Here is a 22,750-nt window from a genome sequence, read left to right as displayed (position 1 = left end):
CACGTCACCGGCGGCTCCGCCAATCCCCACTATCCTCCTATAAATAACTCTCCATGCATTCAATATTCTCACACACTACAACTTTGTTACAAACAACTTACACTATAACATTATTAAACTTTTAACAAAAAATATTTTGTTATGGCATTGGTTGACTTTCTTTCTTTAGAAAATATATTGATCAAAGGTGCTGTTTTCATGATTGTTCAAGCTCTTGTTTATTTTATTTTGTCCAACTCATCTGATTTGTTTTCGAAGACGAAGAAGATGTCGCGGTCGTTTAGCTTCAAGCCTGCGCGATCGGTTAGTATTCGCAGGATTTTTGCTGCCATCGCGGATATGCCTCCAGGCGTGAGGCGTCTCCTTCTTCGTCCGGTAGGGGATTTCCCTTCTCATCGTCGATAGATGATTTTAGTAAATTTGAATAGATTTGGGATGTTGGTGTTTGAGTGTGTAAATTATTTTGATCAATTCTTTCATTGTTTGATGTAAAGTGTATTTATTTGTTTAAAAGGAGGATAATTAGAATCATGTTTTAATCACAAGTGTTTGATATGTAAGTTTAGTTGAGGTAGTTGAAATTTAGCTATTTTGCAAGTTTTACAAATATACCGTAAGGCCATATGGTGTGAGATAAAGCCCCTCATGCCATCAGGGGCGGAACCATAATATTATGAGCCGTAGCACGGGCTACGGCTCAACCCTGTATTCGTAGTGCTTTTTTACGGTTTTATATAAATGATGCCCCTAAAAAAATACGAGGATACATCTAACAAAAAAGTAGGATACTTGTATTACTAAAATCCCATCTTTTTATAAGCTCAAACATTTTCAACCCGAAAACTTATAGAATAATTATGCCCGAATGATAAAATAAGCCCAAATTAACAATAATAAAATTGAAAGGAGTCCCAAAATATAATTAATAAAGTTAACCCAAGGCGCAGAACGATATTATAGTTGAATAAGTGATCTTGCCCGTCTTATGATGGAAACCGAAACACATAGTTCTTGTCCTTTGGTTTATCGGGTAGTGAAGCTAGCTTTAGTTTTACCGGTCGCAACCGCAACTGTTGAAATATTTTTTTTCTAAATTGAAGCATGTCAAGACGGATTTACACAATTGAATAGGCCCGTAATATTTGAACAATGTTATGGTTTGTGCGGTCGAAAAATAAACTTTTGATAAAGTAAAAGACGATGATGTGAGAAAACGATTTCAAGCTATGAAAAAAAAGAGGACACGTCTATTAGGTATTTGTTTTACTTTATTTATTATTGTTTTTTTATAATTGGGTGGTAAACTTCTTCGGGATACCCTAAATTAAGGGGCTAGTCCCGCCACTGCATGCCACATAAGCGAGGGGTTTTATCGTTAACTTGCACGATGTGAGATAATGCCTCTTTTAAAGCCTCCTTTAAACAATATAAAAAATAAAAAGGGAAACAAAAAAAGAAAAATTCTGATTGGTTGGAATAAATGGGCCCACATGCATACCTCGTGTCCTCGTTAAAGGGTTGAAGCCCCCAAAATATAATTAATAAAGTTAACCCAAGGCGCAGAACGATATTATAGTTGAATAAGTGATCTTGCCCGTCTTATGATGGAAACCGAAACACATAGTTCTTGTCCTTTGGTTTATCGGGTAGTGAAGCTAGCTTTAGTTTTACCGGTCGCAACCGCAACTGTTGAAATATTTTTTTTTCTAAATTGAAGCATGTCAAGACGGATTTACACAATCGAATAGGCCCGTAATATTTGAACAATGTTATGGTTTGTGCGGTCGAAAAATAAACTTTTGATAAAGTAAAAGACGATGATGTGAGAAAACGATTTCAAGCTATGAAAAAAAAGAGGACACGTCTATTAGGTATTTGTTTTACTTTATTTATTATTGTTTTTTATAATTGGGTGGTAAACTTCTTCGGGATACCCTAAATTAAGGGGCTAGTCCCGCCACTGCATGCCACATAAGCGAGGGGTTTTATCGTTAACTTGCACGATGTGAGATAATGCCTCTTTTAAAGCCTCCTTTAAACAATATAAAAAATAAAAAGGGAAACAAAAAAAAGAAAAATTCTGATTGGTTGGAATAAATGGGCCCACATGCATACCTCGTTGACGCTCGTTAAAGGGTTGAAGCCCCCTCCATAGCTCCTAGCGCCCCCCCCCCCCCCCCTTAAAAACCTCTGCGGCGCCACTAAGCTGATGTGGTTAGGGGTGCTAGCCAACACCACTTGGTCTAATAAGGATTGGATTTTGTGAGAGAAAAGTGCTCCAGATAAGAGCATGATCAATGCGTGATTCGACCGTAATGTTACCACTGTCCTGAAAAGTTCTGTCACATATCTACTTAAAAGTACCTTTCCACCACAATTAAGACTCAACATCTTGAAGAGAATAGCTTGTAATTGAAGAGTCTTAAGAGTGATATCAAGTAATAAAAAATCTCATATATAGATCCAAGAACAAGAGAAGTTAAGTGAATCTATTGCAGTGTTCTTATCATACACTTAAGTAACCGTGATATGAATCCCTATCGAGTACATGAGACATCTGTCAAGATAATCACTACCATCTTAAAGAGAGTTGCCAAGGTGATCTCTACTTTCATTGGAGCTAAAACCGAAGACAACTAAGAATATCTCGATTGCAAACTAGGGACTGGACGTAAAGTCGTTTAGCTAGCATCCACCCGAAACACTTTAATTCTTATACTTATGTTGTCCCCACTCTAAACTCTTTGCTTACTATAATTCTTTTACTTGCCCCTCTAGGTTCCACCCCTACTTTTATCACGAGGCGACGAAGAACGCATACATTAGAACATTAGGTTGGACTTGATGTGGAACATGTGGTCAAGCAGAAAAAAGACGGCTCGAGTGAGCGCACCTTATGGTTGCGCATGACGGCACAACTTTTTTGAAATAGAAGTTTGTGTCCTATGAACACTTAGTCTAGTTATGCAACTTTAGTACCAAGATACTTGTAGCACAAGATCTCTTTCTTTCCCGATGGTTAAACCGATCACTAGGGCTAGGTATGATCCACATCAAATCCATGTTGATGGTTACCCATTTAGCATAGAACTAAAACATCGTAAATGATTTTGACAATTACACATCAAAAGAGATTAAATCCCCTAAAGATCACAAAAGAAAGATGGTACCAAAAGAATAGCACACATTCAGTGTTTAAGATTCGCTGAATACGACTAAATTTACAACACAATGTTTTATACAAACTGCAAATCAAAGATCTCACTGAACAACTACTATGTCAAAAATTAAGCACTCTACATGTACAAAAGCCGACATAAAGAACTATAAACCAGAATTCGGGTTGTTTCCTGCAAGAATTAGCGAGATTTCCAAACCTCTACTGAAAGCCTGATTAAACATTAATCGGGTTTGGAAGGTCGAGATGAAAGGAAACCATGAACAAAAAGCAATGGGAATGAATATCAGCATGCCCATTCCCGCATCGTATAACCGACCAAGAGACCGTATCGATTTCCATAATCCCGTCTTTTTCACCACGGGTTTCCAAGCCACACAGATCTGGAACAAAATGACAACAGTTATATCTAACGATCTAAACCATACATGTGTTACAAAAAAGACCAAAACTAAACATATCATATATGCCCTTACAAAGTAGTTAAAATATCAAATATACCCAATTTATTTAAAAACAATCTAATAATTGATCATTTTACATTTTTACCCTTATTTTTTTAACTTCAATTTTTCATATATGCTCATCTTTTAACTACATATTTTTATATAACACATTTTTTGCTTAAATTTACTTTTATCCATTTTTATTTTTATTTTTTTTTTAATTTTTTACCCATAAACAATAGTATACTCCATATATAATATTTAAGCTAAATAAATTAAGCTAGAAATGAGTAAATATAATATTTGAAGTTGTAGGTTATGAGATTTCAAAGTTATAGAAAAATATGGGTCAAATTGTCATTTATTAAATTGTTTTTAATGAATTGGATATATATGATATTTCAACTACTTTGTAAGGGTAAATAAGATATTTATAATTTTGCATGGGTATATATGATATTTTGCAAGTTTGTAGGGGAATATACATACCAAAAGTATGAAGAAAAAAATATACATACCGAAAGTATACCCCAACCGGTGGGTATGAAGGCCAAGATGGATGCAAATATGTCGGTAATAGAAAGGTCAGTAAGTACAACAGCAACCGCGATACCCGCGATTGCTAGCATGAACGCTACGCCTTGTATAAATCGCAAGATCAGTTGGAAATTGACTGATATTTTCTGGCTGAATGTGAAAATCTGTAGATATAAAAAAACAGCATTCTAAGATTCAATCTTTGGAATATACGTGATTTTAGCCTTTTAGGGTTTAATGTTAGAACTGTGTATACCTTAAAAAGTAATATAAGTCCCAGAAGCACTAGCCATGAAAATCCATACACCTGCATATATATATCTTATTTAGCACTATGTATATATCGAAATAGTGACTTGGTAAACAGATACAGTATTATTAGTGATATACCGATAGTGACGTATTTGATCCTTGCACATCCAATTTGTAAATAACTCCATACTGGAAGATGAAAAACCGCAGGCTCAAAATAGTCTCCATAAGCCTTCCTCCAAGTGTTCGGATATGAGACTGCAAAATATGTTTATTAATACTAAGAAAGCCAAAAAATAAGAAATAAAAATAAAAAACATTAAATTATCATAAGTCAATTAAAAAAACAATTTCCCCTGTTCTCCATTTGCCATCTAGTGGGTCTAGGCCTGTAAATGAACTGTTCGTGAACTTGTTTTGTGAGAAGTTCGTTTATTTATTTAATAAACGAAAGAACATGAACAAATTTCTTGGCTCATTTAATTAAACAAACAAACATGAACACACCTTTCGTTTGTTCATTTATCTTCATGAACGTTTGTTTGTGTGATACAAATATAGCTAATTAGTAAATGGGCTTTCCAATGAAGTTTATCATAATTAGTCACTAATTTATATAAAAATAATTAACTTATCTTCGTTTGTGATCGTTTATGATTGGTCAACTATGTTCATTTGTGTTTGTTTTTGTTCAATTATGTTTATTTGTGTTGTTTTATGTTTGTTTGTTTGTTTATATTCATTTAGGTTTAAATGAACGAACCTAAATGAACACACCTAAATGAACACAAACATGCCCGTTTTAATGAATAAACATGAACAAAAAATGTGTCCGATTATATGTTTGTGTTCGTGTTCGTGTTCGGTTAAAGTTAAATTAACAAACATACACATGCCTTTGTTCGTGTTCGTTCAGTTCGTTTACTGGCCTAAGCGGGTCCCATCTTCATGGTAAATGAGTAAATGGGACCCGAAACTATATCTGCATTCCACATCATACAGATATACGATATATAACAAAATATGAAACTGATAGCAAAAATATGAGGGCGTATTCATATCGTAAATTCGTAATGACGTACCATTTCTTCATCCCACCATGCTTCCCAACTTTCTTCTCCTTTGACACCAATTCCTCCTCGATAAAAGAGCCAATTTGTCCAATCCCGGAAGTCCTCGACCGTCCTAAAATCATAGATAAAGATAAATATTAAGGTTTTATGATTATCTTGAGTTCTAGATAATTATAAGTTTTAATTTAAAAAATTACTTACTTTTGCCACTCAAACCCTGATGGATTGAACAAATGTGGAGCAAAAAGCCATGAAAGTGCCATGAACCAACTGCTAACACTAAGAAGAACGTAGCCTACTATGCCTTCATTGTACCCATAAGAAAGGTAGACCACTAACAATAGAACCACTTCCAATCTGTTTCAATTAATGATAAATATCAGACACACGAAAGAAATTGTGCAAGAGCGCATAAGTTGTCAACAGCGGTCGCTATAGCGAATAGGTCGAAGGTCGCTACAGGGTATGTAGCCATAAATAGCGGGATTTAAGCTTTTTTAAATATAAATAGCGATTAAATAAAGCTATAAAGTAGCTGGATTTTAGGCTTTTGTTAGATATACATGTAAAATATAGTATACCAGGGTATGTTGATATAAAATACGTATAACTGTTTTTTCTAGTGTATCGCTATTTATAAAATAGTGCCAGCTATGTAGCCTTAAGGTACCTTATCGCTATTTGTCACTACTCGCCATTGACAACTATGCGCGAGGGGGTGTGTATGTGTAAGAGAGAGAGAGAGAGAGAGAGAGAGAGAGAGAGAGAGAGACCCCTTGACAAAATGACTACGTGAATAAAGCCTATAATTCTCCGCAAATCTGATATGGCGCACAACAAATCCCCGTCCAGTAGCATGATACTGTTTTGGAATCAAATTATGTTAAGATTATAGTAATTGAATAAAGTGCTGGTGAAAAGTTTGACCAATTTGCCTATGAATGAGTTGATTTGGCTTATGTTTCATCTATAATGGGTCAAACATGTAAGATAAGAAAAAATGTGATCGAACCTTTGCACCACCATGAAGAATGGTCCGTCCAAAGTAATGTGTTCTCGTGCCCAACGAAAATGTGAAGAAAATAGTACAAAGCTGAAATTGCATTGTGATGAAACTAACAACAGCCTGCATATGCAAACATTAATTAAGCTTAAAAAGTATACAGATGAACAATCTCTCTCTCTCTCTATATATATAAACAATCTACAATCACAAAGACGTACCCTTAAGAAACCTTGCTCTAAAATAAAGCCCAAAACCATGGGTATAGCCGTAAATACACCAATTTGAAACAGAAACTGTGTATTCAAAGCTGCAGTTAAAGCTTTGTTGTCTAACACATTGGATCTGTTTTGAATATCTTCACCAACTCCAGATAACGCCTGAAACAAAATAATATACCAGTCTCGAAAGATACCACTACAAAACACTAATAAGACCCATCGTAACTAAAAATTTCAAATCTTACCAAATATAACTTTCCATATAAAAAAAGCCACACCGTAATCACGGTTAACTGTCACAAAATAAAGAACATGTAAAGTGAGCTGTTTTATATAATTAATTAAAATTATAAATATATTTAGAGTATAAAGAGTCAAATGCCCATTTAAGTCACTGAGGTTTGGCCAATTTTGCGACTTTCTTCCAAAGGTTTGTTTTTCCACACCTGGATCCAAAAGGTTTGAAATCTTGCCATTTTCATTCGGCTTGTTAACTCCATCCATTTTTCTCCGTTAAGTCAGCGGTATTCGTCTTTTTTATTTATTAAAGGGTATTTTGAATACTTGCACATTATGCTAAATGCTTGTACATAAAGTTAAAAAGGGCAAACTGCCCTTTTTAGTTAGCAAAAAAGACAAAAATACCCCTGACCTAACGGAGAAAACTGTATGGAGTTAACGAGCCGGATGAAAATGACAAGATTTCAAACCTTTTGGACCCAGATGCGTAAAAACAAACCTTTGGACGAAAGTAGCTAAACCGGCCAAACCACAGGGACGAAAATGGCATTTTACTCATATATTTATTAAAAAAAGGCATACCATGGTACAAAAATAGAATCCAACGGTTGTAAAGTAGAACGAAAGCATCCGGAAGAAATCGAACAGCTGTCCGAGTCGGTAAATGTCTCTACTAAGAACCTGCTCGCCATTCCCGCCAGCCACTTTACCCTCAAATAGAGCGATTTGATTCAACCCGACATCTCTTCCCTTTCCAACTTGAATATATTCATGATGAGTGATGTTTCCTTGCCTCAAAGTTGAATTAAATCCTGCGTTTTGATACGGTTTATTATGATACGAAAAGAAAAGTAGAAATACAGAGGAAAGAAAAAAGGCATACCAGCGAAAATATCTTCACTAATGTTGATGACACGTGAGGCTTTGCTAATACCACCACGTGTTATGTGGAACACTCTATCAAACACATCAGGATGCCCATAATGCATGCGAACCCTGAAAATATATTCAAGTAATATAAAAATGACATTAACGGTTTTAAACAAAAAAGATATTCTTTGTATATAAAAGCTTGCTTACTTTAAGGGACTTGCGAGAACACGCTGGCCAAGAGTTACAAAACTAGTTTCTTGATTGGACATGAAAGATGCTAAAGAAGAAACACTGCATAATGGGCATGAAAAAGGTTAAAAAGAAAAAGAAATGAATAACCTTTTAATAATTATTTTAGATTATTGTTAATTACCTTCCTGTAAATACATGCTCCCTAACACCAAGAATGGTAGCAGAACGGATACCGTGATTAGCATGGAATTCTTCTAGAAGATTTCTCATCTTTAAAGCTTCCTCAAAATAATTATCCTGAAGTAAATTTATTACTGTATTAGTACTTGACTACATGTTATATATTCATATTTTAGTTGCATACCTGATTCATATCGATTGTTTGGACCGCATTTCCACGTGTAAAGATGATCGCATGGTTTTGATTTTCGGGTTTTCCTTCACCAAGTTTTGGGTTCCCCGGCAATTTTATAGAATAAACTTCCTGCACAAACACTTACTTCTCAATTAAGTAATTAAAAATGATAACCGAAAAATTTAAAGAAAAATAAAATAAAATTCTTAACCTTGTCTTTCCCGTTGATATCACCTTTCACAAGTTTAGAGAAGTAGGATTTTTGAACTTCACCAGCACCAGCCAAAGTCTCCACCTCATCAATGAACGCAACTCGAAGTGCTTCATTTCTAAAAGGAGACCGAACATTAGAATTACTTGCACATGTAAAAAAACTTATATATCAACACGTTTGATAGAATAGATATAAAAAAAAAATCAAACCTTTGCAGTAACAGTGCAATATCAGCAGCCTCGGGCTTTTGCTCTTCTTTTTGTTTCCCGTATATTTGACACGTGACAACGTAAGTAAATTTAAGGTCAGCATGAGCTCGCGCTTCGGGAGAAAACTCAAATCCTTTAGTATCAGTTGCTTCATTAGCAGGAACTGCAGCTTCGATATCTAGCATACCCCATGTGTATATTAGAACAAGAATAACAATAAAATAAAAAAAAATAAATACAATACGCCTAGCAATAATAAAAATATTCTCGAAAGGAGAAAACTAAAACCTCCAACAGTCATTCTTTCCAAATAAGCTTGAAGCATTAGAGCTTTTCGGTAGTACATCATTCCTCGAACTGGAAATGAAGAAAAATTGTCAAAAAAGGTGCAAGTTTCAAGAACTATGTAACATGGATATGTTAACAAAACATAATATAATGTTTTATACCGGTTCTTGACAACGTTTGTCCACGATATGATGCCCAAAACCTAAGTTCAAGGTTATCATCTTCATTCTCAATAAGAACTGACTCGTGTGTATTTTCATCGCGGCCAATTCGAGCAAGAAAGTTTTTCCATTCGTCTGCAAAATCCAGAAAATTTTGCATCTTTTCATAAAAATAAAGAAATAATACCCCTGCTATTCATTGAACGTGAAAGCCAAAATACCTGGATAAATCTTTTGGAGGTAAAACAAAATTGAAATCCCATCTTCATTTTTCTTAAGAAGCTCGTTGATGCTATAAAGAACAGTCTCCGAATAATACGGAGTAAAAACACTGGAACATTGAAAATCTTAATCAATACCCAATGAGTGTTTATTACCAGTTAAATAATAAATATCCAAAAAAAAATATTTTACCTGAAAGATGACATTTCCCGAACAGGTTTAGGTCTAGGCATGTTCATGAAAAGTGAATTTGTGAAGAACTCCAACCTACGTCTAGCCTCTAGGTTTCTAGGGACGTTTACTGCTGAATCTTTGATAGTGAATAGTGAGTGTAGCCTCCGAATTTGTAACCTCTTCATAAAATATAAATAACTTTAAAAGAATACATAGAAAAAAGGTCAATTAGCACAAGTTTGACTTGTACAAAAGTCAATACCAATTCAGGGTCTCTTGGCCACTTAATCTTTGAAAACAAACGGCCTTCCTTCCGTGCCTTTATCAACATACTCCATGTGGCATAATTTTCTCTGTCAAATGATACGGAAATCCAGTCAGGCATATGTTAGATAGTAACTGCAAACTAAACAACATATAAGAAATTAAAACTTTTTGTTGGCGCACACCTCATATTCACACTAAAAAAATCAAGCTGGATAACATCATAAAGATCTAGCGCAGCATTAATCGCACCAGTCTCCAGTTCAGGTGTCCCAACTTCTTTCTGCGCATGTAGCATGCAAAACCACATTATTACAGGTAAAAAGGGTACATCAAGGTAGCTGAAAGAATATCATCCAAGAAAAAAAAAAGATAAAGAAATGAACACCGACCAAAATTCCCGTAAGTGCAGTAACTTTCTGAATAACAAGAGACAGTTTCTTCAGTTGGAAGTCTGAATAAATGTCTCCTTTCACTATACTTCCTCGAATGTCATCATATATTCTATTAACCCTGCAGAAAATATAATAATATAGTAATTTCAATCATTTTAAACACAATAAGTATTTATAAAACTCAAGAAAACTAAAGGCAAAAAATGTGCTTGTGTGTCATTACTCATTTCGACCCAATTTACTTGCCAAATGCCAATTAATTCATCTCTAGCTTAAAGAACTAACAAAATATACAGTCGAAACACTTACCACTCTTTGCCATCATTGTCAAAAATTGAGGTCAAAATCAGCTTGATGGTGTAATAACACTCTTCAACTGCATATTTCATGTAATCGTCTCTCGAAATCCTTTCCCACAGTTCTATTTGTGAGTCACTCTCTGCGGCCATATCTTTAGCAACGAATATCTAAATATAGAAGGACTTCTTTAATGAAGAAATTCACATAATAAATAAGAACCAAAATGTGGACCAAGAATTTGAATAACCTTGCTGGCTAGAAGAAAAAGAGGCCATTGAACCATATGAACAAAGCCAGTGTTTTTTGGCATTTGAAGCAATTCCATTTCCCTGAAAACAAGATGCATTATAAAGTAATGATGAAAAGAAAGAAACATTTAATTATATTGTAGAATTAACTCAATAAGATACTCACAAATTAGTGATATAATCTTCTTCTCGCAGATTTTTCACTATCTCGTTCCAAAAGGGTGCAAATCGAGCAGCATCAAACTTATTTTTCTCCTGAACCTTTTAAAAGGGAAAAATAACATTTCATGTGAAAATGGCAAGTAAGGATTATTTTCAAAAGATGTCATGCCAAGACACAAATAGCGTTTATTAAAGTGATAAGAACAAGCATGGTCAACTTACCTGATTGGTTAATGTAAGGGACGTCCTGCAAAATATATTTTAACATTAATACAACATAAACATCATTATAATCAACAAATATCTGTCACAGAACTCCCAAAAACACCTGGTAGATAGAGGAATGTGAAGATTATCCATAAATGCTTCAGGAAACCTCTCAAAGAGTTTGTGGACAGCATCCAAAGACCTAATCTGAAAGCATTAAGACACAGAGATACAGTCAAACCTTAACTCAACAAACAAATACCGCGTAAGAAATAACTACGAATCTTTATATATCTTTACAATAAATTGAAACATTATATGCAATTGGATTGTAAGTATTAAGTAGGGGTGTGCACGGTTCGGTTCGGTTCGATTAATGGTAAAACCGAAACCATAACCGTCAGTTTTCGGTTATTGAAAACCGTTCGGTTTCAGTTTTTTTTTTTTTTGGTTTTAGCAACGGTTCGGTTTTTGGAACAAGATTACGTAAGATTCAAAAATAAAAAGTATAATCCAAGATTTAAGAATCTTTCTTAGATGTTTAAATTTAAGTTATTATTTTAACCTTTTTAATTAATATTGTTCACATAAACCTAACCTTCTAATCTATTTTTATGTTTCTCCAAAGATTTTATTAAGACATCTTCTTTTATAAAACTTTGAAAATCATTTAACTTTTATGCTAAATTTTGTTATTTCTTGTAGGCAACTGATAAATCATTTTAAAAATAAATAAACATGCTATGTTTTTTATTATAAATACTTAACATTCAAGAATAAAACTAATAGTTCGTAAATCAATATATAACAAACATTAAAAAATGATTTTTTAGGTTATTCGGTTCAGTTCAATTTTCATAAAATGCAAAACCATAACCAAACCGTAAATTTCAGTTTGGTTTTTTTGGGTTCAATTAAATTGATTTTTTTGGTTTTCTGCTCACCCCCTAGTACTATTAAGTAAGATTATTGTTACTATCAAGTATCAACCACAATTTCCTAAACCAACAATAATACATAAAACTAGATGAACACAGAAATTCTTTTATCATGCTTACCTCTCCAAGACGATCTCTAGCTCCAAGCAAGAATCCCACGACAGCAGATATAATTGTATAAAAGATGTGGATGTCTAACAGATAGATCTGCAATGAGCACAATAGCAGAATACCATTTAGTAGTGAAGTTATTATCATTTATATGTGTTGCGTATTTCATATATAACAGCAGAATGCCCACTTACACTAAACACAGGTGCCCACAAGCTAGCAATAGTCAAGGCATTATGGTTGTCTGTATATCAAATCATCAGGTTACATCCCAAGAAAATAATTTTTACTATTTAATTCATTTTAATAATTTCAATTATATCTTCAAAATCTTACAAAGTGACTTACTTTTCGATACGAAATCATGCCAAGAATAACGTACATCTTTAATATCAATTATGGTCCTTGTCGGTTCCACCAAGGGTTTGATCTGCATAACCATTAAATGGCACAAATATATAAATCAATAAGGCAAAAATAATATATTGCATGCAGAAGACTGAAACGGTTTAATTACCTGAAGAAAATAGGCAAACGCAAACTTTCCACCCAATACAACAAGCCAAAAAAGCATATACCTAAATTTACAACACATTATCAATATGATTATTACTTAAAATTCAAAAAAAAAGTATTAGAAAAGAAACAACGGGGTGGCCTAAAGAGATCATTACATGATATAATCAGTTGTTGCTTCATACATGCCACGTCCAACATAATAATGTTCCTTAAAATACAAATCAAACAAGAAGTGTTAGCATTTGAGAAAAAAATTACAAAACATAATCGAAAGAATATATTTTGCCAACCTGATGAATCCACTTGACTAAACGAACTACAGACGAATTATCGCACCGGTTGAACAAACGGTGACATGATGGTATCCGTGACATAGAGCTCCAAAAGAATTGAATTCCAGCATAGATGCCTAAAACAATTATATATATTTTGAAAACAATCGACCCTGAAATTGAATTAGTTGTGTCCCGGAGACCTTTCCTGAAATGAGACGGCATAAAGCAAATCTTGTATGATTATAAAAGTAGATAAAAAGAAATTTTGTATATATGTAAAAGAAAACAAAATAAAAATAAATACTTACACATAAAGGAAGCATATAAAAATGGTAATAAAGGTAAACCAAATGAAGCGAACAAAAATCCTTGAAACCGCCAGAAGTCTTGTTGTCGAATAGGCACCATACATTATCACAATGTCCAAGGCACCTAAAGTTATTCAAAAGAAGAACTATATTAAAAGTTTAAAACACATTTTTATTAAATGAAGGTGGAAATAAATAAACACGAAAACCCTACTTTGAAAAAGCTTCATAACAAAAAATGTAGGGCCTAGACTAAGCAGTAAGCGTAATGTGTTGGAGTCGAGATCTCCATCATTGAATGCTATTATTGCAAGTGCCTGTGAAGAAGAAAAAAGTCAAGTATCTGAAAGTTCAAAAAGTTTGAAGATGTTTGACTTTTGATAATGCGGTCAACCTGAAACATCATGAAAAGGAATATCCACAAGCGGTGAAAACTATGATAAAGATGAAAAAATGTCCTGTGTTCAACGAATGAAGTCTTTCCACGACGCTTAGTGGCATTGGTTTTCAACAGATTCTGTAACAGAAAAGTCAAAGGTGGTCAAAGAAAGTTGCGTGGGAACGCAACATGTGATCTCTGAAAGAAATAGGTTTTTTTGTTCAAAATACCTTTGACCTTGGTGATGGCCGCAAAAGGAACGATGAATTAGTGTCTAGAGGCCAACCAAGTTTAAGACAACTACGGGACCTGAAAAAAGGTAAAAATAGCATGAAATGTGATAAAATTATGTAAACTATTATACTAAAATATGTAGAAACATGTTAATTTACCCTTTTACTTTTTATCTTTTACACTTTTAACCCAATAGTTTTCATCTTTTACATGCCCCCGTAGTTTTCATATTTTACATAACCCCAATAGTTTTCATCTTTTACACTTCTAACCCTATAGTTTTCATCTTTACATATTTGTCACAAACATTTTCTATTTTTACCCCCAACACTTTTCCACTTTCACCTTTGGTTCCCTGTACTTTACATCTTTTACAAATTTGTCATTTTACGATTCATTCTAGATTTTGCGAGTTAACACGCTGCAACGCGCGCGTGTAGTTCAACGTTTTTACGTCTATTTTTTTACGGTTTAACAGCTCACTCGAAACTCACGGGTCCTAAGCCGACTTAGTTATTCTTTTCTATATACTACTCTTTCGGTCTAATTTAAGCGAACTAACACGTTGACGTGTGTGCGTGATTCATCATTTTACGTTTACTTTTTGTTCGGCTTAACGGTCCCGCTGCAAAGCACGGGTCATAGATACTAGTCATAGTTATTAGTAGTTAATATTAGGGTTTATCTGTATTTATCCGAATGGGCCTTATATAGATTTCTCTAGGTTTATAGGTTTGTCTAGGGTTTCTTGCTTATATATATATATATATATATATATATATATATATATATATATATATATATATATATATATATATATTGAGGGGTTCCCCTTCATTGTAATTACATGAGTCGGTAAATTTCAATACAGTTTACAAAACATAAAGCTCACCAGAAGTATTCATTGAAATCATCATAATTTCTCCATGCGGAATGAGGGGCCTTTCCGTTTTCATTGTTGTTAGCCTCCTGCAAAATCGAGCAAAAAGGGGTTGACATCAAAACGGTTAATCTTTGGGTATGGGTTAGTTTGGGCAGACCTAAACACCTTTGGTCCAAAATTTTAGTTCTATATAACTAGTGTGTTAAATATCATTACAAGAATAACTTTTTCATTTAAAAAGGTTTATGGACTAAAAAGATACAATTTGGTCAACTTTTTTCCTTTTAAGCTTTTTTTTTAGTTTTAGCCCATTCGTAAAAAAATGTGTTGAAACGACCACCTTTAATAATGTTCTTCACATGCACAGCAATACAAAGCTAAAATCTTGAAATGGCTATAGTGTCTTTTAACATTTCATCAAAATCTCAAATTTTCACATAAAATCAAGTAAAAACAACAAAAAGGTATAGGGTGCTTCAAAATATCTACTAGTATAAACGCAGATACGATAATTTCCAAGTGACGAGATTAAAAAAATATCTGAAATACACATGACATACCGCAGCAATAACATTATAAAGTGGGCAGATGACTTGTTCAAGAAATGAAACACCATTTTCAGTAACACAACTGGCTGCTGGTTTTGCAAGTTGCTGATGCAGTATCTCATCCAATTCTTCCCCCATCTGTTGATTAAATTTGTTATAGAAATCCAAAACATCTGAAATAATTTATAGAAAAATCCAAAAATAAAAAGATTCTTACACGATGGAATATGTAGCATAAGCATTCTGGAAGAAATCTAACATTGGCAGCTTCACCCCATATCAAATAGTACAGAGAGACAAAAAGTAATTTCTTTTCCCTGCTCACAGCCATACTGCAAAAGCAAAAAGATATAAACTAATTAATTTCATTAATATGGAAGTGACTGTCAACAAGTATTTAAATTATTTTTAAATGCCATACTTGCTCCACATTGGCGGGATACCCAAGTAGTTGCACCACTTGATGTAGTTATCAAGAGACTTCAGAAAGACATTCTCCACAGCAGTCTCATCCAGTTTCTAAAACATATTATTAACACCTTCTAAACCATGCCATTTAACTGGTTATTAATTTAATATTACTTTCTTATTAAAATATACCGGTTCATGTTCGTCAGGAGTCCCAAGTCGAATTTGCTCGTTTGAAAGAAGATTAACTATATTCTCCCGTTGATTCGACACATTACCTTTCTATCAAACAACAAAAAAATAATAAAACAATAAAAAAATCAGGGTCAATAAAAAAGTTAAACCAACTGGCCAACCCATCTTCATGAGCTTCAATATTTTTGGATCCTCATGAATTTCAATAATTACACATCATCATAAACTTCCAAAAATATTAATTTTCCATGTAAGTATTATAATAATACCGAAATTCTAGCCTTATAATGCAAACTTGTTTTTACTCCCTTGCTATGCAGTTAATCGGTGATATATCACCGATATATCAGTTATCGGTCCCCATGTAAATAATCAGTTAGAATACCGGTACCGATCGGCGATATTGACCGATATTGGACCGACATATGTACCGCATTAACTGCTTTGTCATCAACTACCAACCTGGAATCCAAAAATATAGTGCAGAAAATCGAGAACATCAGCACTCCTAGTAGCAGGTATCTGAAAATTTCCTGGCAATTGCGGGAGATCTCTAAAGTACTTCAACGATGCTACTGCAGCACGTACCTGAGCATAAATTCACTGTAAATTGTATAACAAAATAACAAAAAAGTACAGGATCAAATGAAAATATAAAGAAACCAAATTCACCTCGGGGAACGAGGTGATAGCATTTGTCAAAGCAGGAGCATCAAGAGGAATAATATTATAGGCAATCAGGTCTTCTGTCATAGCTGCATCAGCTTCCATCACTTGTTTTAACTGAAAAATTAGAACAAGTAGAATCCGGTTTATACATAAGTTCAAAATTTCAGGTTACTAAAAAAGTTGCATTATAAAAGTTATTATATAAGTAGACAAACCTCTTCGGGAATTAACCCTTCTGCTTCCTCAGGAGAAACTTCCTTAGAAAGCTGCTCTAATACAGTTCCCAATACTTTAAGAGTTGCAAAAACCTTTTTTCTCTTCAGGGTTTTGCGTTCTAGTCTGTTTTAAATAACAAACAAGTGTATAAAAACGTAAGAAGATCAAATCTGAAACAAAGAGAGATAAGATAAGATACTGAAATTGAAAAATATAGCCTACTCTTGAAAGTTTCCACTAAAAGCACCCGATTCCCTCAATTCCATTTCCTCCTCGCGTAGTTTGTCTACGTTGTTTCTTTCTCTGTAATGCTTATAGAAATCACGCAAGCGAGTTATGTCTTGACTTCGGTCAAAGTCAGCACCCTCCCTCTTTGCTAGTTTTTGCTGTCAAATAAGTATTAGAACAGAAGGGCAAACATGTCATTTTACATAAATAATCGACTAAGGTAAGAAACTTATTTTCACTGGCATGTAACCATACCTTGATTACTGACATCAAACCGGTTTTAAACTGTAGCACACCTCTACCTTCACTGTTAGGATCTAGATTTTGAGCAAGTGTATAAGCATGCTCACATACTGAAACAAAATAACAGAAACACCAATTATTAGTAATGCAAAACATACAAAGTAAGTAAATGAAAAAAAGTTGAAATTGAGATACATACATATTCGAGAGATGTTGGGATCTTCATCTTGTATTTCATCAGCTGCTCTTAAAATGGGATCTATGTCCCTACTGTTTGAAAGTGAAGATGGAACATTTCCAGCAATGCCACCAGCTGGCCGCCCATAAGCATCAATTCCTGTTCTCTCCCTTCGAAGCGCAGCACGAACCAAACGCTCCCAAAGAGGCCCCACGTGAGACATTTATGCCCCTGAATGTGTAAGAAAACATATAAAGGGGGCATAGAGGGAACAGAGAAGTTTATAATAAACACGAAAATTATACTTGCATGTCAAGAGAAAGGAAGTAATAATAAAATTAAAAAAAAAAAAAACTGAACTAGGACTAATGCCTTATCATTCTGTAAAACCAAAGTGTAAAATTCCAATTATCAAGTATCAACATATTGGTCCCAATATTCATGCAATGTTTTCTTAATATGTAAAACTATGTAATTAATAAAACATGTAAACCAAAATACCAAACCTAAACTGAAAATTATAATCCCATATGAGCAGAGATAGTTCAAAACCGAACCGAACCTAACCGAAAACCGAATTCGATAGAAAAAACCGAATCCAACAGTGAAAACTTAAGGTCCAATAATCATGCAATTCTGAATCACAAGAGATCATTGCCAACTTAAAAACCAATAGATATTTGAAATTTACATCCATATCTCTATAGCAAACACAACATATAAACATAGCATAAAACCTAATTAACTTCACATCCAAAAAGTAACAAGGTTAAACACACAAACAACAAGTAACAAAACAACCATCCCTAACTTCGTTCAATCGACAGGAGTCTTTCGATTTAGCGTTTATACCACAAACTCTACAGAAAAATAGCTAACAACATAATGACATATGATATTATGAATCAAACACAACTTACTCAAAACCTAATATCCAATTTCACAGCAGAAATCAAGCTCGGTGCACTTATTCAAAACCTAATATCCAATTTCACAGCAGAAATCAAACTCGTTGCAACTTATTCAAAACCTAACATCCAATTTCACAGCAGAAATCAAACTCGGTGCACTTATTCAAAACCTAATATCCAATTTCACAGCAGAAATCAAACTATGTACAATTCAATCATATATGCGTGTCTACACCAGCTCATAAAACCCTAGTTCGAGCGTATGAACCCTAACTTCAAGTAATGCTAACAAATTATGATAAAATTCACATAAACAAAACCCTAGATGAACTGAAAACTCACCGAATTGAAGATCTGGATTCACAAGTACAATAATCTGCAAACGAAGTTGTGTAGATTAAAGTAAATCCATATGAATAATAATAATATCAATTTGTTGTGAGAGAAAAGAGTTGAATCTGTGTAGAAAGAGGAACTTTTTTAAGGTTTTGAGATTTTGAATGAAGGTGGTATAGTGGGCACCTGGATTACCGGCTATAGCCGGTCGTACACGGGGTTGATTTGTACACAACGCGTGTTGTTGAGGTGCCTGAGTTTAGCCGGTGACCTGTTGAACGCCACAAACCTTTAAATCTTGCTTTTTGGACACGACTAATCCTTCGTATGCAAGAAAAAATTGGGTTAAAAATCGATAAAGTAAGAGTTTAATTACTTTAAGTCTTTTTAACTTGTTGAGTTTATATGGAGAATCTTGTAATATGTTTTGGATGTAGTGTTTGATATTTGTTACCATGATTATAGCCTAGGAATATGGTGATCTCATGTGTATAATTTTTATTTTTAGATTGTGGACAAATTAAGTAATCATGTTACATTTACGGTATTATAGTGTTAGAGAAAGATACACTATTTGTAGTGGCGGACACAGAAATTATTTCTTAGGGTATGGATGAGGTGTTCAACCATATTTTCAAGTGGTGCGGTCAGGTTTTTTGTCTAAAATATACACTAAATTTTTTTTTCAAGTGGTGCGGCCGCCCACCCTGACCAAAGGGTAGGTTCACCCCTGATTATTTGTTTTGATGCCACCTGGTGTTCTATGTCTTTTTATAATTTTGTGTTAGTAGTCATCATGATTTGATTAAATAGTATAAAGAACTTCCTTTTGTCCGGCTCTTGGTGTCTCTAACAACAAGAAACATATCTGCATGACACTTGAGATGGAAAATATCTTGTATGCAACATGAGCACAATTGTTTTAAGTTTTAAATATGTTACGTTATCTCTTCAACAATTAAAGGAAAAATTCTAAGGTTGATAAAGAGAAGGGATTACGATTGATTCATTCTTGAAGTTTTTAATGCACCGATGGAATAATCTTACACGATTTGTTGCATACCATACTTGAACTATATCCATATCAAGTGATGAAACTGTACTATTTCTTTTTTCTGAAACATGAAGTTTTCTTCTATATTGTCATGTACAGTGTGATGTGATGAAATCGTACTCTATTTATTATATATATTGCCAACTAATTTACTAATTACTTTTTTAAATACATCTTCAAATGATAATAGTCTAGAAACCAAAATATAAAAATAAAATAACTCATGATAATATATAAAGTTTATATAAAGTTTATAATATATAAGGGAAAGACTTAAATTAAAAGTTATAGTGTTGGAAATTGGAAGTCTCCGAATCTTATTAGATATCATAGTTAATTAAAAGTTTACTTTTTTTTTATTTTTTGTTAATGGCGAAACTTCTATATATTGAGATAGAAACCGAGTTAGTAAGAAGTTGGAACCCCAAGAACATACAATGGAAAACAAAACAAAGTTACAATATTACATCTCAAATGCCAATGTCAAAGTCACACCACCAATCCCAATTATGGTTCCCATATTTGGATATACTTGTAATCCAAAGAAAAGACCTCTTTTTAATGAGCTCTGATGTTCTATTGTGATGAATGTGAACATTGTTAAAAACCTTCTTGTTTCTCGCCTTCCATATCTCCCATGTTCGCTAACAATACCAACAATGTTTCCGACCTCTCTCTGACCACCTTGTTGGCCGACTTCACTGACTTACCTCATTTTTTAGCCCTCTCCCCAGCACCTTCTTTTGCATGGCGCCTACACTTCGTTACACCTCAGCGGGTTTGTCCATGGCCACCCGGTTCATATTTTGGTTGACTCGGGTAGTCTCCACAACTTAATTCAACCCCATGCAGCTTCCTTTTTGAACCTCCAAGTCCAATCCAGCTTTCTCTTTTTGGTTTTCATTGGTAACAATGACCCACTCTTTTGCACCGGATTGTGCCCTTCTGTTACCATCTCCTTGCACAAAGCTTCTTTCCAGGTTCCCTTGTTTCTTTTACCTTTCAAGGGCTTTGACATCATTTTGGGTTTTGATTGGCTCCGTTCCCTAGGATATATCATAGCCGACTTCTCAGTCTTATCTCTCTCGTTTCGCCACACTCGTGCCACCTTCACCTTGCAAGGAATTCAACCACATGCCTCGTGCTCGTCGGACCCTACTATTACAGACCTTGAGGACAAGGTCCAATCTCATGGGGCGAGTATTGATACAACCCAAAACCTAGAACCCACAACCCACCCCAAATCTGATAACTGATCGGATGTCGAGGGTCCGGTCAATGATAAAGTTTAAAAGTGTTTCATAGTACCCTTAACTATATAGTTAGTGGTAAGAAGGGTGTCGAACCACAAAGAGTTTTTGGTTAGTGATTGAATTAAATTGATTAAACAAGTTAATTATGAAGTTAAAGCAATTACAAGGTTGCAATTAAATTGTAACAATATCTAAGAAATAACTACACCTGGGTTTTAGCAATTGTACGTAGCTAAGATAAATTCATAAAAAGGTATAAACATTCAAACAATTCAATTGATATTTTAGATTTGTGCATACAATTCTCAAATCAAAATGTAAATTGCATAGGGAAAGCCTTCACAACTATACATAATGTAGACTGAAGGATGAATAACAAACCCTAACATAAACGAACATCAATAGTAATTATCCTATCCCAATGTAGACGGTGGAAGATTTTTTTTCACAAAAGTGATTTCATAACCATAACAACAATCATTTTATGTATTTAATCAAAAGATACAATGTAAGATTAAATATATTATGTTTTAATATTTAATCTAGTAGTCATTATAATCATTTACATTATATAGATCAAAATATATAATAACCTATTAAATAATTAGTTGGTAATTGTTGATGGACCATATTACCCTTATTAACTAATTAGGTTTCCTCTTGGGTGCTTATATAAGGAGACTTATGTAGAGGTTCTAAGGTTACACACATAACCTAATTATTATAACATCATAATCGACCCTCTTCTCCTAAACCGATACCCTTTTCGGTTTCATCATCACCATCATCAGTTTGCACCCTAAGGAGGAACCAGACCATACTGACAAACATGTCAAACTCGATGGCATCATCCCTCACTGGATTCTCCTCTGCACTATCTGCTGTAACAGGTATGTTTTCATGTTTTCTATCATGCTTAAAACAGAACTGATCAACATGTGGTATCAGAGCATATGTTGATTAGTCTGTTCTGTTTTTGTATCCATTATTTTGGGATAGAAATCTGGAAAACAGAAGTTTAGAAAAGTCTTATAAAATCATGGCTGTTTTTCGAGTCCTTTTGTGCCGGATCACTGATTTCGAAAAAAGAATTCTTAATATTTGGCTCGAAGTCATAATGGGTTAACTTTATGTCCGAAATCTGTTAACGGAAGTCTTAAAACTCAGATTTCGGATCCTAGAATTATGTTTTATTTTTAGGGTTCATCACATGTTCTTAGGAAAATTCGAAAATTCCTTTATGTTTTGGAATGTAATTAGGTTAATGAGTGTTTTTTCCTGTTTGATCCACTTTTATCTTCTAAGTTTATTCGAAAATTGTTAATTGTTAATTGATAATCAGATAAAATTTTTCGAAATATTTTGATAAAATTAGATCATCACTAAAACAGGAAACCATATCTCAAAATCCCTAAGAATTCGAATTTTCGGTTATGTTTTCACAACAACAGCTGTCTACAGAGGTTTGAGGTCATCATTAACGAGTCGAGACCAAGATTTCGACTCAAGACCACAAGGTCTCGACTCGAAATCCTAAGGGTTTTCAGTCCTTCATGACTCGAGACCAAGATTTCGACTCGAGACCACAAGGTTTCGACTCGAAATCATAAGGGTTCTCAAATCTTTACAACTCGAGACTATGATTCCGAC

General features: G+C 34.0%; 1 protein-coding gene across 1 annotated transcript; it reads right to left on the bottom strand.

Moving 5' to 3' along the window:
- Positions 1-3,148: 3,148 nt before the first annotated feature.
- LOC110876653 (callose synthase 9) lies at positions 3,149-19,064 on the bottom strand. The gene is made up of 52 exons (XM_022124819.2): positions 18,980-19,064; positions 18,800-18,833; positions 17,568-17,777; positions 17,381-17,478; positions 17,120-17,283; positions 16,897-17,020; positions 16,685-16,795; positions 16,475-16,600; positions 16,010-16,099; positions 15,831-15,928; positions 15,627-15,741; positions 15,422-15,547; positions 14,871-14,947; positions 13,975-14,053; positions 13,760-13,882; positions 13,580-13,682; positions 13,366-13,489; positions 13,073-13,262; positions 12,938-12,990; positions 12,781-12,841; positions 12,612-12,693; positions 12,458-12,507; positions 12,273-12,359; positions 11,336-11,421; positions 11,230-11,254; positions 11,012-11,106; positions 10,845-10,926; positions 10,607-10,764; positions 10,295-10,415; positions 10,088-10,185; positions 9,901-9,991; positions 9,657-9,817; positions 9,464-9,573; positions 9,243-9,377; positions 9,082-9,150; positions 8,794-8,971; positions 8,582-8,699; positions 8,380-8,499; positions 8,197-8,312; positions 8,031-8,114; positions 7,834-7,946; positions 7,533-7,762; positions 6,956-7,003; positions 6,711-6,869; positions 6,499-6,612; positions 6,260-6,348; positions 5,688-5,843; positions 5,496-5,598; positions 4,552-4,671; positions 4,418-4,468; positions 4,143-4,325; positions 3,149-3,561 (listed from the first exon to the last, which is right to left on the bottom strand). The coding sequence occupies exons 3-52, from the start codon at positions 17,767-17,769 to the stop codon at positions 3,325-3,327; spliced, it is 5,733 nt and encodes a 1,910-aa protein (XP_021980511.1). The 5' UTR covers positions 17,770-17,777; positions 18,800-18,833; positions 18,980-19,064; the 3' UTR covers positions 3,149-3,324.
- Between the last annotated feature and the right edge of the window lie 3,686 nt (positions 19,065-22,750).

Source organism: Helianthus annuus, chromosome 1 (genome assembly GCF_002127325.2).
Source record: "Helianthus annuus cultivar XRQ/B chromosome 1, HanXRQr2.0-SUNRISE, whole genome shotgun sequence".
NCBI lineage: Eukaryota > Viridiplantae > Streptophyta > Magnoliopsida > Asterales > Asteraceae > Helianthus > Helianthus annuus.
This window is presented reverse-complemented; position numbering and strand designations above follow the sequence as displayed.